The sequence below is a fragment of the Pongo abelii genome, chromosome 1 (assembly GCF_028885655.2).
Source record: "Pongo abelii isolate AG06213 chromosome 1, NHGRI_mPonAbe1-v2.0_pri, whole genome shotgun sequence".
NCBI lineage: Eukaryota > Metazoa > Chordata > Mammalia > Primates > Hominidae > Pongo > Pongo abelii.
In genome coordinates this window covers 46,026,868-46,042,417 of record NC_071985.2, presented here as the reverse complement: position 1 = coordinate 46,042,417, position 15,550 = coordinate 46,026,868, and the positions used below count along the sequence as shown (strand labels likewise).

The 15,550-nt window shown below is 50.1% G+C and overlaps 1 protein-coding gene across 2 annotated transcripts; it reads left to right on the top strand.

Annotated features, from left to right (window-relative positions):
• Positions 1-310: 310 nt before the first annotated feature.
• Positions 311-12,729, top strand: PRELP (proline and arginine rich end leucine rich repeat protein). 2 transcript variants are annotated; one of them, XM_002809579.5, is made up of 3 exons: positions 311-471; positions 8,725-9,713; positions 12,271-12,729. In XM_002809579.5, the coding sequence occupies exons 2-3, from the start codon at positions 8,741-8,743 to the stop codon at positions 12,444-12,446; spliced, it is 1,149 nt and encodes a 382-aa protein (XP_002809625.2). In that variant the 5' UTR covers positions 311-471; positions 8,725-8,740; the 3' UTR covers positions 12,447-12,729. The 2 variants fall into 2 exon arrangements, with proteins under 2 accessions (XP_002809625.2, XP_054378665.1); XM_054522690.2 differs by lacking the exon at positions 311-471 and adding an exon at positions 5,228-5,437.
• The last annotated feature ends 2,821 nt before the right edge of the window (positions 12,730-15,550 follow it).

Genomic DNA, 15,550 nt, shown 5'->3' with positions numbered 1-15,550 from the left:
ACAGAAGTTGCTTTTCATGCCTTTTCCCTCTGTTAATTTGGCTTGTTTTCCAAACATGGGTCAAACAACCCCTCTCCAGAAGCGGCAGCAGCAGAAGGAAATGTTATTAAAAATGAGTCTGTTAGTGGGAATGGTGTGTGGATGAAGTCTTTGGGAGTTTTGGCTGCCAAATAAAGACTTTATTGTCATTCCTCCTTTCCCAAGCTCCCTCCCTCTCTCCTCCCCTCCCCTCCCTCCCTCCTCCCTCCTCTCCTCCCCTCCCTCCCTATGATCTGCCCCTCCCTCCCCCTAAGCTAACCTCCCCACCCCAATAGGATCTGGTGGAAGAAAAGTCAGGCAAACACAAGCACGCACACACCACTGGGAGATCAGATCTTCTAGCTGGCTCTCTGCTGCCACAGCTCCGCCGAAGGGAGGGGGTGGAAGAGGAGGACTAAACTCAGAGCTGAGAGGAGAGGCAGGTGTGTTCAGGTAAGCCCAGTCGGGAGATGGGCAGGAGACTGGGAAGAATCTTTCATCCAGTAAGTTTCCTCCTGATCTGTCCATTTATTGATCTAGTCTCTATCTTCTCACTCCTTCCTTCCTCCCACCTCTTTCTCCTCTCAAATGAGTTCAAATTTAGTCTTCCTAATTTCTTTCCTATAGCCTCTTCCTCTTCTTTTCATCACTCTGTACCCCTATATTTACTTGCTGCAAAAGTTAAGCTTTCCTGCTACAGATGTTTGTTGTAGCACAGAGAGCCACGCTGCACAAAGTGTTTCTACAGATCAGGTGTTTCCATAGAAACTGGACTCCAGAACCCATTTCTTTGCACCTTTTGTGTATTGTCACACATTGTGGAAGTCAAACACATCACACGGAGGCTGCACTTTCACTACCACCACCCCACACGACCATACAAAATGAAGATATCCTGTCCATTCACCTCTGCCCTCTGCATCTGACATGCAGAGCTAGACCACATTGTCACCAGATACCAGCAGACACACACACACACACATGCACACATGTTCCCTGCATCTTGTCTCTCGCCCTCTCACACACACCTCCCTAGCTGTAAGAGCAAAGACAAAGTACGTTTTCCCACTGAGATGGCAGAGCCAGAAGAAAATCTTGCATCCCAAGTCCAGGCCGAATAGGGAGGAGATAAGCAAGAGCAGGAGCTGGAAGGGTTTCTTCATTATTTAGGGCTTCACTGGGTAGGAGGGAGAGAAAAATGGCTTTTTCCAACCTGCACAGTGTCTTCTTAGCAGCTTTGAATTTCTGTCTCACTGGTCCAAACCACTTGGCTTTTGGAAAGAAAGAAAGAAAGCGACCCAGTTCCCAATCCTTGAAGGTCCTAATTCCCAGCTCTGGGAACAGTTCATTTTTTATTTTTTTTTCCTGCAGGCAGCCAGAAAAATATTTTTCTTTAAAGCCGTTCTGAAATTATTCCAACCATTCAGGTTGGCAAAATGTCCTGTGGCAGAGGAGAAAAAAAAGGCAGCAGTTCCTTAAGCAGTTGGGGAGGGGAAAACTGAAGGGCAGCCCCTCTCCTGCTCCCCTGCTCATTCCTCTCTATTAATAGAGAGGGTCTGTCCCAAGGCAGGCGGGGTGTAGGGAGATCAAGGGTCCCACACAGCTGATCTTCACAGTCACCTAAGGGCAGGAGAGGGAGGAGTGTGGAGGGCTTACTGAAAATACAGATGTCGGCTCTCACTGCAGATCTACTGAATCAAGACCCAGGAATCTTGTTTTAATACTTCAGGAGATTCTGACGGTCCACCAGGACTTGAGAATCAGGGGCCCGAGAGAGAGCTTTGCTGTAATTTTTAAGCCCAAGACTCTGGCAGTGTTAGCTGGGCAGGACTGTGTCCTGGAAAAGGAGCACCAGAGTGTCCCAAATAGGCCATCTCTTTTTTGGGGAGTGGGAGTAAACAGGGAAGAGCTGTCTCCCTCTCTCCTTGCAAGCACAAGCAGCCATGTATACCACAGAGGAACATTCCAGTAAGAAAGTTCCCCCAAGATGGCTCCATAGAGCTTCTGTTTCCCCTCACCTGCTAATCTGCCTGCCCCAGGACCCCAGGAGCATGTGCTGGGCCCTTCCCCTGACCCTTCTAGGTCCCTGCTCCTCCTTCCCAGCAGCCACCTGTCTGGGCTCTCACAGAGGGTGGGCTGAACACTTTCTTCATGCCCCCTCCACCTCCCTAGTGGGCAATCCCATTTATTGGGCATGTGAGTGAAGCATTTCAAGACTGGAAGGGGCAAAAAGCTGGGTGCAAAAGGCTGGGAGAAGTCACAAATCGCAGTGGAACTCCATGGCCCGCTGAGGAGGGCGGACTGGCACCTTCTCTGGCCAGTGTCCCCTCACCTGTTGCAGAAAGCATCGGTGAGAAGTTGGTGAATTAGAAAGACAGAACAAGCTTTCCCTAGGTGCTGGGGACTTCCAGAGTCTCCTCAGTTAGTTGTTTCTGAGACCCAAGTGTGATCTCACAAGCCACAAAGGGGAGGAAGTTGCTCTGTGTGGAAGATCCCTGCCTTCGAGCAGAGCATAGGGGCTGCCCTCTAGCCAGGCTGGAGGGAAGGAGACCCCATTACTTTGAAATAATATCAACAAGAACTTAACATTTACAAAACACTCACTTTGCATGTATTAACTCATTTAACCCACAAAACAGAAAAGAAGGTGTTAGTATCCCCATTTTATAGAGCAGAAAAGCAAATGCTTTGCCTAAGCCTACCCAGCTAAGCATCTGAATGAAGAACTGCAGGGTTGGGTCTCAGATCTATAACCACTCAAGGCATCAGACACACTCTTCCAGACTTTCTTCAAGGCTTGGAGATGCTGGGGGAATGGGGCAGAGGATATGGTAGGTGGCAGGCTGTCAGAGAAGAGTCATCTCACCCTGGTTTCTTCCCCACCGCTCAGAATGGAAAACTTTCTCTTCTAAACTAGTGGCCTGAGGCCAGAAAATCTTCATTCTGTTTACACTTTGCCTTGTGGTAGACACTGGGGAGACAGATGGTCTCTCCATAATAGTGTTATTTTTATTTTTAGCACTTTTTGATCTGTAGTGCATTTTAAAGCTGCTAACCACACTTGCTTCTGACAACTGGGTAAGGAATACAGGTATAGGGAAGTTTTTTTATTCCCATTTTACAGATAAGAAAACTGAGGCCCAGAACAGGGTTCGCATCACTAGGTAGTGGTGGAGGGGCGAGAATCTTCTCTCCTAACTAGTATGCACCACAGGCTCTCCTCCCACTGCCCCAGGCAAGCTCATCCTTGTATTGTTTCACCTTCCTAGAAAGGGGCATCTTGAAGTCATCATGCCCCCATAAGGCTCCTTTGTTATCTCAGGACCACATCAGCCCTAATGGGGGCCTTGAAAGGGCCTCAGGCTCACTCCTTTACTAACTCTGCTCATAAATTGGCCAAGACTGCTTGATTCTCCCTGCTTCCAACACCGTTCTGGACTACAGGAAGAGATAAAGAGAGCAGGATGGCTTTCGGACACCTAGGTTGAGAACAGAAAGAAGGGAAAAAAGAGAGAGGGGTGTTCCGATGTTCACAGGCACAGCGCTGGGTCAGAAGCAGCCCCATTCTCCACTGCAGGGTAGCTCTGGGTCAGTGCATGGAGGCTTAGGGGTGACCAATTAGACAGGAGATCTGACAAGTAAGAAGAATGCCAGCTCAGAGTGCAGCGTAACCCTGCTGCTAACCCTGCCTAGCCCTGGGAGACAAACCCAACCTCATTCCCAGCCCAACCTCAACCTCTCCATACAAAGCCAATTAGCCTTAAATAGCTGCTCCTAATGACTTGACCAACCCATCAGGACTTCCACCCATCCCTGTCCCGAGCAGAAACATTCCACCACTCCTGGGTTTTAACATTAAATTAATGAGAGAGATAGGGAAGGGGGCTATCTCACTTTAAAAATCAAGGAGTCCGTGGGGCGCTGTGGCTCATGCCTGTAATCCCAGCACTTTGGGAGACTGAGGTGGGCAGATCACTTGAGCTCAGGGGTTCGAGACCAGCCTGGGCAACATGGTAAAACCCCATCTCTACGAAAAAGACAAAAATTACCTGGGTGTGGTAGCGCATACCTGTAGTACCAGCTACTCAGGACGCTGAGATGGGAGGATCACCTGAGCCCAGGGAGGTTAAAGCTGCAGTGAGCTGTGATTGCACTACTGCACTGTAGCCTGATCAACAAAGGGAGACCCTGTATCACCAAAAAAAAAAAAAAAAAAATCAAGGCGTCTCTCTAGAGAATCTGCTCTTTATAAACAAATAAATGAGTAAGTAAGCCTCTGCCACTTGCAGAGATTTTGCACTTTATAACATGGCTTCAAATGCATGATCTCGTTTGATCCTCACACAGATGAGGAGCCCGGGTTGGAGAGTCAGAGCCAGGAGTCAAGCCCAGATCCACAGTAGTTGGAATTGAAATTAGAATTCAAAACTCTCTTAGAGGCTGGGTGCAGTGGCTCACACCTGTAATCTCAGCAATTTGAAAGGCCGAGATGGGAGGATCGCTTGAGCTTAGGAGTTCAAGACCAGCCTGAGCAATATAGTGAGACCCCCATCTCATTTTTGTTTAAAGTGAAAAAAGAAAAAAAAATAAGATTCTCTTAGGAAACGTTCTTTAATGTGGAGAGTGAATGTTGGGCTGGGCAAAGCAATTGCCTTTCTCTTCCATGAAGCAGCAGCTTTTCCAGAACCGATGGTGGAGAGCAGAACTGCATGCAGTTGGCTGTTGTAGGTGGTCAACAAACCTTCACTGATTGAGCAATGAGCAGAGCCCAGTAGAAAGCTGTGGGTGGAGAGGTGCACTTGTGAAAGCATAAGAAAAATTTAAAAACACACACATGGACCCATCCTAAGGAATCTTATGATTGGACAGAAGTTTCTAGAAGGCAGGAGCATAGAGTGTGGGTCTGAGGCTTTGTAGGAGGGACTACGACTACCCATGGAGTCCAGGTACCCTCAGTCTGTCACACAGATTCTGGTTTCAGAGACCTAGGACATCATGGAGCACTGCCAGAGAGAATGGCTGTGCTGTCAGCTGTCAGAACTTCTCATCCTGCCTCATGGCAAAGCGCCAGCAGGAAGGGGCATCACCCCATGAGAAAAGCCTTAGAAATGAATGCTATTTCCTTAAGAGAGAAGCATCCCTGCACTTGGAATGGCTCTGATTCAGCCCTGGGGCTGAGGGAAGGGGAGGAGAGCAGGCTCAGCTTCCCCACATAACTTGCTCCTGGGAACATTTCCTGGGGAACCTCCTGTTGGCTCTGGGAGAGCTTGGCTAGGCCCAGAGGTTTGGAATGTAAATGGGTCAGAGGACTAGTGAAAAGATAAGTTCCCAAAGGGTCTGGTGCTGCATATGGGGATGAGGAAGGCCTGTGTTTACTGTGGATGAGAAGGCGCACGCAGCCAGCCTGCTGGGTGGAGCTGTGAGTAACCTGCCTGTTCCTCTCACCCCTGACGATGAAGACTAGGGCTGCCCTGGCACTGAGCCAAGGAAATCCATCCCCCCCCGCCCCCCAGCACAGGTCACAGCCACAGTGCCTCACTGCTTTTGCTGGAAGCCCTGGGCAAATTGGTGCCCAGTCCCTGGCATATGCTTTTGGTGACAAAGGCAATGAAGTGATATAGAAAAACTCCTGCCAGTGCTGGGAGTCTCCTTGGGACAGGGCTTCTCACAGTATGAAAGATTTCTAGCTCATTTCTAGGCTTCTGGGTGATTAGAAAATAATTTTTTTTAAAATCAGGGTCACAAAAATTGAGGCTTTTAGAAATGTTTGTTTTAGAATACTAATGCTTTAACCACCCCCTTAATTTATATGCAAGATGACTGTTCTGTTTTCCAGAAAATTACAGAACTTACACAATGTTAATTCATAATTCACCAATTACAAGTGAAGTGGGGTTCAGCCAACAAGACTCAAGCTTAAAGTTTTGCAATTAATGCCTTCTCTTTTTAATCCTTGCAATGTATCTCTGACAATGTTATATCCTTAACAGGAGATCAAGCCAAAAACCTAACTGCAAGGTCCTTTGTGATAGGAGGCCAGGGAAAATGGCCTTCCAGACCTCTTGGAGAGGCCTGCCTTGGAAGAGACCACCTTAGAGGGAGGTGGAGAAGGACAGTCTCTGCCCTCCTTCCCTTCCACCTTCCTTCTTTCCTTCCAATACTCAGTGTACTGCATATGGGCTTATATACGCACACAGAGGATAAGTGAGTGAGTTTGCTTATGTGCATGGGACCTGAAGAGGTGTGTGTGTGTGAGAGTGTGCAGACTGGGGGGTCAAGGGCATGTGTGTGTGTGTCCATGCACATAAGCTGTGGTGAGACACCCTCTACCCATCCATGGCTAAGCGCTTCTCTTTCCAGTTTCTTGTCACATTCAGCTTCTCCTGAGCATCTGTCCTAGAATTTAGCAGCTGGTGAGTGGCTTCTGTTGTCTTTCTTTGATCAAAGCCAGCAAGGAGCCAGGCACTAGGTCAAGCAAGCAAAGTCTAAGCTGACATGGGTTCAAAGGGAAGGTGGGAGAGGCAGAGTGTCTGAATCAGCACAGTGATCACAGGGTCCAGACGCAAGCTGGGGACATACTCCAGCCCACCCTATCTCAGAGAAGCCTGCATCCTCAGTGTGTCCAGACCTCGAGGTAGTGGAAGGGACACCCCAATTTTGAGGAAGAGGCAAAGAGGGCCAGTTGAAGCAATGTGGGAACAGGGATCCTGGCTGGGGGTGTCATAGGAATTATATCCTTGGAGAGGGGAAGGTACAGGGCATCCCCTCCGGGGACCCTTCCTAGCCTAGGCCAGGGGAATGCCTGTGGGAGCTGCCTCCTTCTGTTTGCAGCCATGAGTCTGTTGTTATTTCCCCAGTTTCAACTCAACTTAAACCACATGGCCCTATCTGGAGGGTCATTGGGGCCAATGGGAAGGAAGGCAACACCACAACATCCTTCAGCTCCATATTTCAATGTCACTGAGGCTAGCAGCAGGTTCTTCTTGATATCCCACCTCAATACCATCAGCTCCAAAGGATATGGGAGCAGCAATATGTGATCAAAAGAAAGGAAAGTGTTTTCTCCTCATCTTTCAATCTCTTCCCTGTTTATTTTCCTGGGAGCCTCCACATCTGGGGAGACGTTCTTGGCATATCTCCCAATGGCAAAGACCAGTGTTCTCTGAGCCAAGTGCCGGGAGTAGGGAGATGGGTGGGAAGGCCCAGAGCATCTGTGAGCCAGGGTGGATGCAAAGGTGTCAGCAGCACTTCCCTCCCTTCCCAAGATCCCACTAGCTCTCCTCTGGAAGGGAGGAGGCCTTGGTTCTTGTCCTGGGTCTGCTGTTAAACAGCATCTTGGCCTTGGCAAGCCACTTCTTCCCTCCAGTCCTCAGTTTTTGTAAACGGTGGGGTCTGGAGTTGATTGGTGGATTTCAAGCCATTTTTAGCAAAGAAACGTGTCTTCCCCCGCCCCCAACAAATGAATGCTTTGGCTAAACCTCAATATATAGAATAGGTTTTTTTAAAGAGAGCTGCCGAGGTTGGCACAGGGATGGGTTCAGGGTACCCCAGGGCCATCTCCTTAGTCTCCTCCCCACAGGGGTGTTCCACAGAAATGAAGGCAGAGTTGGAAAACCACTATGTTATGGGATCTTTAAGGACCTTTCTGGATTTAAATAGGACTCTATGGTTCATACATCCTAACATCCCTCTCATGAAGACACTAATGATTTTCTGATGTTGTGAATGGGAGGACTGAGGGCCAGAGTGGTTAAGGGTCTTCTCTGACAAGTCCTGACTCAGAATCCAATGTGCTTTCTTTCTTTCCTTCTTTTTTTTTTTTTTTTTTTTTTGAGACAGAGTTTTGCTCTTGTTGCCCAGGCTGGAGTGCATTGGTGCAATCTCAGCTCACTGCAACCTCCTCCTCCTGGGTTCAAGCGATTCTCCTGCCTCAGCCTCCCAAGTAGCTGAGATTACAGGTGTCCACCACCACACCCTGCTAATTTTTTGTATTTAGTAGAGATGGGGTTTCTCCATGTTGGTCAGGCTGATCTCAAACTCCTGACCTGAAGTGATCCACCCGCCTTGGCCTCCCAAAGTGCTGGGATTACAGGCGTGTATGCCACCGTCCCACCAGCCCCAATGTGCCTTTTTTTTTTTTTTTTTTTTTTTTTGAGACGGAGTCTCACTCTGTCGCCCAGGCTGGAGTGCAGTGGTGCGATCTCGGCTCACTGCAAACTCCGCCTCCCGGGTTCACGCCATTCTCCTGCCTCAGCCTCCCAAGTAGCTGGGACTACAGGCACCCGCCACCACGCCTGGCCAATCTTTTGTATTTTTAGTAGAGACAGGGTTTCACCATGTTAGCCAGGATGGTCTCGATCTCCTGACCTCATGATCTACCCACCTCAGCCTCCCAAAGTGCTGGATTACAGGTGTGAGCCACTGTGCCCGGACCCCAATGTGCTTTCTACCAGCATGCCCCCTGCCCTCTTCAGAGCAGGCTCAACACATCGAGTGGCTAAGCCAATGGCCAGGGAATCCAGAGCCTCAAGCCCTTGTTATTCCCTTACCTGCTGGGTACAGGCAAACAAGGAGATGCTTCTACAGCTCCCTGAGCTCTGCCCATCTTCCCTAGAGCTCTAGTTCTGCCCAACTCTGGCTTCAAAAACATGACAACTAGTTACTGAGGGCCCAAGGATAATGACCTCATGTGTCTTCTCCCTGCAGGTGCATCACCTGGATCATGAGGTCACCCCTCTGCTGGCTCCTCCCACTTCTCATCTTGGCCTCAGTGGCCCAAGGCCAGCCAACAAGACGACCAAGACCTGGGACTGGGCCCGGGCGCAGACCCAGGCCCAGGCCCAGGCCCACACCCAGCTTTCCTCAGCCTCATGAACCAGCAGAGCCAACAGACCTGCCTCCTCCCCTCCCTCCAGGCCCTCCATCTATCTTCCCTGACTGTCCCCGCGAATGCTACTGCCCCCCTGATTTCCCATCTGCCCTCTACTGTGATAGCCGCAACCTGCGAAAGGTCCCTGTCATCCCGCCCCGGATCCATTACCTCTATCTCCAGAACAACTTCATCACTGAGCTCCCGGTGGAGTCCTTCCAGAATGCCACAGGACTGCGATGGATTAACCTGGACAACAACCGAATCCGCAAGATAGACCAGAGGGTGCTGGAGAAACTGCCCGGCCTGGTGTTCCTCTACATGGAGAAGAACCAGTTGGAAGAGGTCCCCTCGGCCCTGCCCCAGAACCTGGAGCAGCTGAGGCTGAGCCAGAACCACATCTCCAGAATCCCGCCTGGTGTCTTCAGCAAGCTGGAGAACCTGCTGCTCCTGGATCTCCAGCACAACAGGCTGAGCGATGGCGTCTTCAAGCCCGACACCTTCCAGGGCCTCAAGAACCTCATGCAGCTCAATCTGGCCCACAACATCCTGAGAAAGATGCCACCCAGGGTCCCCACCGCCATTCACCAGCTCTACCTGGACAGTAACAAGATTGAGACCATCCCTAACGGATACTTCAAGAGCTTTCCCAATCTTGCCTTCATTCGGCTTAACTACAACAAGCTGACAGACAGGGGACTCCCCAAGAACTCCTTTAATATCTCCAACCTGCTCGTGCTCCACCTGTCTCACAACAGGATCAGCAGTGTGCCCGCCATCAACAACAGGCTGGAACACCTGTACCTCAACAACAATAGCATCGAGAGTGAGTGGGGTGGGCCAGGGCGGGGCCGAAGGCAAGGAGGTTGGCTTGTGTAGCACGTCCACCCTCTCTAGGGAGACTCAGGGTGGGGTAGTATAAAAAGCATCCACTTTGACACTGGACTTCAATTTATGGCCTTGCCACTTGCTATCTGGGTGACCTTGAAAAGATATTTGACCAGTCTGGGAAGTTTTCTCATCTGTAAGGTGAGAATGGTAATAATACCTTCTATCAAAAGGTGATATGAGGATGTAATAGTTTAACATGGAGAAAGTGCCCAGAATACCATACTTGGAGGGTCATAGGTTTTCTTCCTCCATTCTTCCTCAGCTCCAGTTCCTTGGCAACTGGATCTATAGGTAAGGTAGACATGGAATATACTCCTGGACATTCTGCTAAAAACAGAACAGAGACATTTAAATACCTATCTTGAAATGTCCTGGGCCTGCCCTCTGCAGAAACCTGCCCCTGTGGGAGGATGCTTTTTCCCAAGCCTGAGCCTGGGTTTTGATTCAGGGTATGCAACTGGTAAAAATGTGGCAGTCAGGAAAAGAAGGTCTGTATGCTGGTGCTTTCTGAATCTATCTTGAAGAGTGCGATGTTTAGGTGCACTTAAGGGAGAGTTTGTCTAAGTGACATGTACAGGGTTCTGGACTTGGAGTATCAATTGCAGCCCAGGAGAGGAGGTTGGAAGTTGCAGTTTTGCTTCAATCAAAAATTACAGCTCTGAGCAGAGCATTAGCAGAAAGGTTTAGAAGTGAAATAATGTTTTCTGGTCCTTGAACAAAATCAGCCTACATTCACACAAGGGATGCAGCAGCAGAAGGGAAGACAGGGATTGAGGGAAAAGAGAAGGACCCCTAGAACGATATTTGGGGATCCTTAGGTTCCAAACCAAAGAATGAGAGGGAGATTGTTGGTGACTCTACCAATACCAACAATGGGCGAATAGATCTGTTCACTCATTTGGGATAATTTCAAGAAGTAGGGGAGAATTTTTTTTTTAATCTTACAAAAAAAAAATGGGAAAAGGGGAAGACTGTCTAATTTTACCCTGGAAACAGCACACTAAAATAAAACACATTACCCCCAGGAAGCTATGAGGCCAAAATACAGACAGAAAGGATACGTTGATTAATAAATGGCTGATAGGTCTCTACCAGATTATGGAAGAACAGGTTGCTGGAGGATATCCCAGCCTTCTAAGGTTGAAGTCAGAGAACTCACACCTCACCCACATGAGCCCACCCCATCCAGCCTGTCTCCTGTGCCTTTCACAGACAGAATGGGCTGAGTGGGGCCTAGGTCAGTGTGACGATTATGTTCTTCACAATGACCGTAATGCTGCCACTGGTACTGTCCTTAAACAGCTTACAAAATGCCTTTGCCAACATTCTCTCCCCTGATTACAGGGCAGGCACCACTCTTACCATTTCACAGATTGAAGAACTCAGCATGAGGGTGGCTAGGCCACAGCCTCAAGCTCATAAGAGAAAACCCCTGTGTCAGGGCCCTTCTGCTACTCCAATGGCAAAGAAGAAAGAGGAGGAAAAGGAAGAGGAAGACAATTACAATGAAGATGATGCCTACTCTTCCTCTTCCTGCTCCTCCATAAATGATAAGTGAGGCAAGGCTTAGGGAGAATAAAACAGTTCATTTAAATGCTGGCATGCCTGGTGCCACAGGCATCTAACAAGTTGTGATGGAGGAAATGGAATCTCAGGCCATGGACCCTTCAGAATCAGTAGGCTCATCGTGTCCCTGGGGTTCCGGAGCTCTCCCCAGACCCTCTTTCCTCTTCCTGTCATCCCTATTTCACTTACCATCTTTTGCCCATCCTCATGTCTCACATCCAATTCAAAGGAAAACCTGCAGAGTAATTTTCACATCCACCTGCTGCCTTCAGATCTCACCTTACTCCATTGCTTCTCCACACTGTAGCCAGATTATCTTTGTACAGCATAAACCTGAACATAAGGATCTCTAAGGGCCCTTCTAGATTTAACACTCCAGGATACCATGGTTCAAGTATCCTATTAATAACATCGCTCTCACAAAGACAGTCCTGTTCACTGCCGTTCCTCAGACCAGAGATTAAAAGCCTCTTAGTGAAAGACTGTTTGAAAGCCTAACTACCTTCCCAGCTTACTCTCCTTAGTACATCACATTGCACTATTACTATTCCCAGATTCGCCCACAAGCAGAATTTTGGCCTCCACAACTTCATTCAAACAGATTCCTCTATCAGAACACCATCCCCCAGGTCTCCACCTGTTGTAACTCTACCTATTCTTGAAGGCCCAGTTCAAAATTTACTTCCAATTCTCTAGAGTGAACTTGCAATAACAGTTGTTGATCAATTCCAACTTAATTCATTTTACAAATGAGTCAACTGAGCCTGGAGGTCAAGGCAGCTCATCTATGATCACACATTCCCAAAGCTAGCCAGTTTCAGAGAGAAGTCTACAGTCCTTGCTCTCGGGTGTCTTCCCCCTTCCCCTTCCTCATCTTGGCCGCCAGCCTCCACTCCCTGCTGATTTCTCGTCTTCTTTTTCCATAGAAATCAACGGAACCCAGATTTGCCCCAACGACCTAGTGGCGTTCCATGACTTCTCCTCGGACCTGGAGAACGTGCCACACCTGCGCTACCTGCGGCTGGATGGAAACTACCTGAAGCCGCCCATTCCGCTGGACCTCATGATGTGCTTCCGCCTCCTGCAGTCCGTGGTCATCTAGGCCCTACTCCGCCACGGGATCTGCTCTGACCGCACTTGAAGGCTGGGGCCCAGGCGCCTGTGCCCGCCATTCGTTTTCTCTCTCTCCCTTTCTTTCTCCCAGCTTTGCCTCTCTTATCCCACCCTCGAGGCAGGGAAAAGCCATCTATTCTTCTGCAGCCTCAGGAGCGAGACTTCCAAGGGCTCAGTTTGGTCCCACCCAGTTGAAAGACACCCAGTGCACACCCAAACTCCTGGCCTTCTGTGGTTTCCCTTTGCTCCAGAAACACAGATGTGTCTAAAGACTTGGTGTCCCCTTCTCTCTCCTCCCCCACCCGCCACTCCTGGGTACATCTGGGCCGTGGACTATCTGATCTTGGTCCTGGCCGAGCAAACAGCCCGGAGGTAAGGTTCAGAAAGTCCCCCTGGGGACTCCTCCATCTTCGGCAGCTCTGGCTCAAAGAGGCCAAGAAACCCAGTTCTCCTGGGCCAAGGATCCCTTCTGGCAAAGCTGCTGCTCCGCCGCACGGTTCCCCGGCACCAGACATCGCCCTGGCCCTGCTGGCCCGGGTCTCCGGGCAGGAGGAGCGAGGGAATGACGGAGGTAGGGTGCAGGGTCAGGGCTCCCGCAGGGGCCTGCATCTAGCCAGCAGGTCACAAGGATGCGCAGGGGGCCCCCTCCTGTTCCAGGGTGAACATAGCACACGCCCTCCTGGCTGGGCCTCAGGAGGAACAGCCAAGGAGAAGAATGGCCCAAGGAACTAGGAAGCAGTCATGGGAGAGGGGAAGGGTTCAAGCCCGGGATGGGCCCGCGTGGCGTCGATGGGTCCTGCGGCCCCCTTGCCCAACCTCGGGTTTAGGGAGGAGGGTTCACAGTGTTTGTGTGGGGGCGGGGGAAGGAAGAGGCAGCAGCCCCGCCCCCGCCATCTGTTCTCCATCAGGGTGCGCGGCCCAGCCATTTCCACCCTCGGGAGGCGGCCCCTGAGAAACAGGGAGGAAGGGCGGAGCACCTGGACATCTCCCAGAAGCCCCTCCACGTTTGAAAATGCACCTCCTCCTCAGAGACAGACGCATCGGTGCCACCTAGTGGCTGGTGGGAGTAACAGCTGGTCCCAGTCTTGCGCCTGGCCCTCTTCCTGGGGTGATTTTCCTCGGTGGAGGAGTCTCGTGGGGTCCCAACACGGAAGAGCCATGGGCCGTGTGCATGGTGTCGCTCTCCTCTACGGTCTAACGGGCACAAACGTCCCCAGGCTGGGCTCATTCCCATCGTGAGTGAGCCCAGGTGAGAACATAGTCGGCTCCCGTTTGTTGTATGCCCTTTCCAGGTGCCTTCTCAGCTCCCTCATCTGTAAACCGAGGAGGTGGATAAGATGGCCGGGCGCGGTGGCTCACGCCTGTAATCCCAGTACTTTGGAAGGCCGAGGCGGGCGGATTATTGTCTGAGCTCAGGAGTTCGAAACCATCCTGGGTAACATGGTGAAACCCCCGTCTCTACTAAAATACAAAAAAATTAGCCAGGCATAGTGGCGCGCGCCTATAATCCCAGCTACTGGGAGGCTGAGGTGGGAGAATCGCTTGAGCCGGGGAGGCGGAGGTTGCAGTGAGGCGAGATTGTGCCACTGCACTCCAGCTTGGGCGACAGAGTGAGACTCCGTCTCAAAAAAGAAAAAGAAAAAAAAAAAAAACATGCTCCTCTGAGGTCCCTCAGGCGCTCATGTTCCGAGTCTGCGGCTCCACACTTTAAATCATACTCGAATGCAGGACAAGTCCTAAATATTTGCCCCTTCCCTTGCAGTAATTTATTTTCTGTATGGACTGTCCCTCCCCCAGAGGCTTCCCCACCCTCCATGCCTGGCCCAGGTGAGCAGCTTGGCAGGTCTCCAAGTGGAACCCGGTCCAGACAGGGCTGCCTCGACTTCATCTTTCCCCCTAACTTCCTCCAAGGGATGCTGCCCCTTCTCAGCCCCCTGCGTGTGTATATTGGTGGGAGGCATAGAGGATGGATGTTCTAGAAATGAGTAAGACACAGTGCCCACCCCCAAGTTAGGATGAAAAAAGTTCCAGAGGTTTTTAAGAAATTGGATTAAGCTGGGTCCCTAACGTCAAGAAATTCCCATTATGCTCCTTCTCACCTTTCTCTTTTGCTAATTATGGAAAATAGGGCCCATTTCATCATAGCCTCCTTCCCCCGTGCTCCACTACAATCGCCGCATTCTTTCTAGCTGCAGCTGGTTTCTTCAAGGCTCCTGCTTAAAGTCCATACGTTATTATGGCCGAAAGCAACCTGGTGCTTCGGCCTGGATAAGAGCCCCTTCTGCATCTTATTCACAGCTTGCAACCTCAGCCCCTTTGATGAGGCCCTCAGGGGAGAGGTCATTACCTTGATCCTGCAAACCCAGACTCGTTGAGCAGCAACGCAATCACCATCATCCCACTGCCCAATCTAGAATATGTCTGCTCTCCGTCTCTCTCTGCAGCTGTAAGCCAGAGGGGATTCAAGGTAAATAGGCTTTACAGGCTCCCCTCCTCCAAACACACACACAATGGGCTGGTTTCTTTCAAGTTTAAAAAAAGCACCCTTCTCCATGCATAAGTTCATTCCCTCCATGCTGTCGTCATCGACATATACAGGTGTGTACATAGGTGTATGTGTGTACTCTGCACGTATATCTCTTCTCTCTTGAAGACCGTGTTAACTTTGTGAAATAACTTCCACATTTCAACACACTTCACAGTACAGGAAATAAAGTAATATGAAAAACACCCTGCGTGAACTCAACGGTGTGAACAGGTCAAGAATAACACTTCAAAGTCATCTTGCCGGCCAGGCATGGTGGATCACGCCTGTAATCCCAGCACTTTGGGAGGCCAAGGCGGGCAGATCACCTGAGGTCAGGAGTTCAAGACCAGCCTGGCCAACATAGTGAAACCCCTTTTCTACTCAAAATACAAAAATTGGCTGGGTGTGGTTGTACATGCCTGTAGTCCCAGCTACTTGGGAGGCTGAGGCAGGAGAATTGCTTGAACCCGGGAGGCAGAAGTTGCAGTGAGCCAAGATTGCACCACTGCACTCCAGCCTAGGAGACAAAACGAGACTTCATTTCAAAAAAATAAAAATAAAAATAA

What these genes read in the sequence shown, in the direction of transcription:
- PRELP (XM_054522690.2), top strand. Translation starts at nt 5,400, where the DNA reads ATGAGAAGGCGCACGCAGCCAGCCTGCTGGGTGGAGCT. An exon ending in CCAGCCTGCTGGGTGGAGCT is followed by an intron (nt 5,438 to 8,724) that starts GTGAGTAACCTG and finishes TTCTCCCTGCAG; the next exon opens with GTGCATCACCTGGATCATGA. An exon ending in CAACAACAATAGCATCGAGA is followed by an intron (nt 9,714 to 12,270) that starts GTGAGTGGGGTG and finishes CTTTTTCCATAG; the next exon opens with AAATCAACGGAACCCAGATT.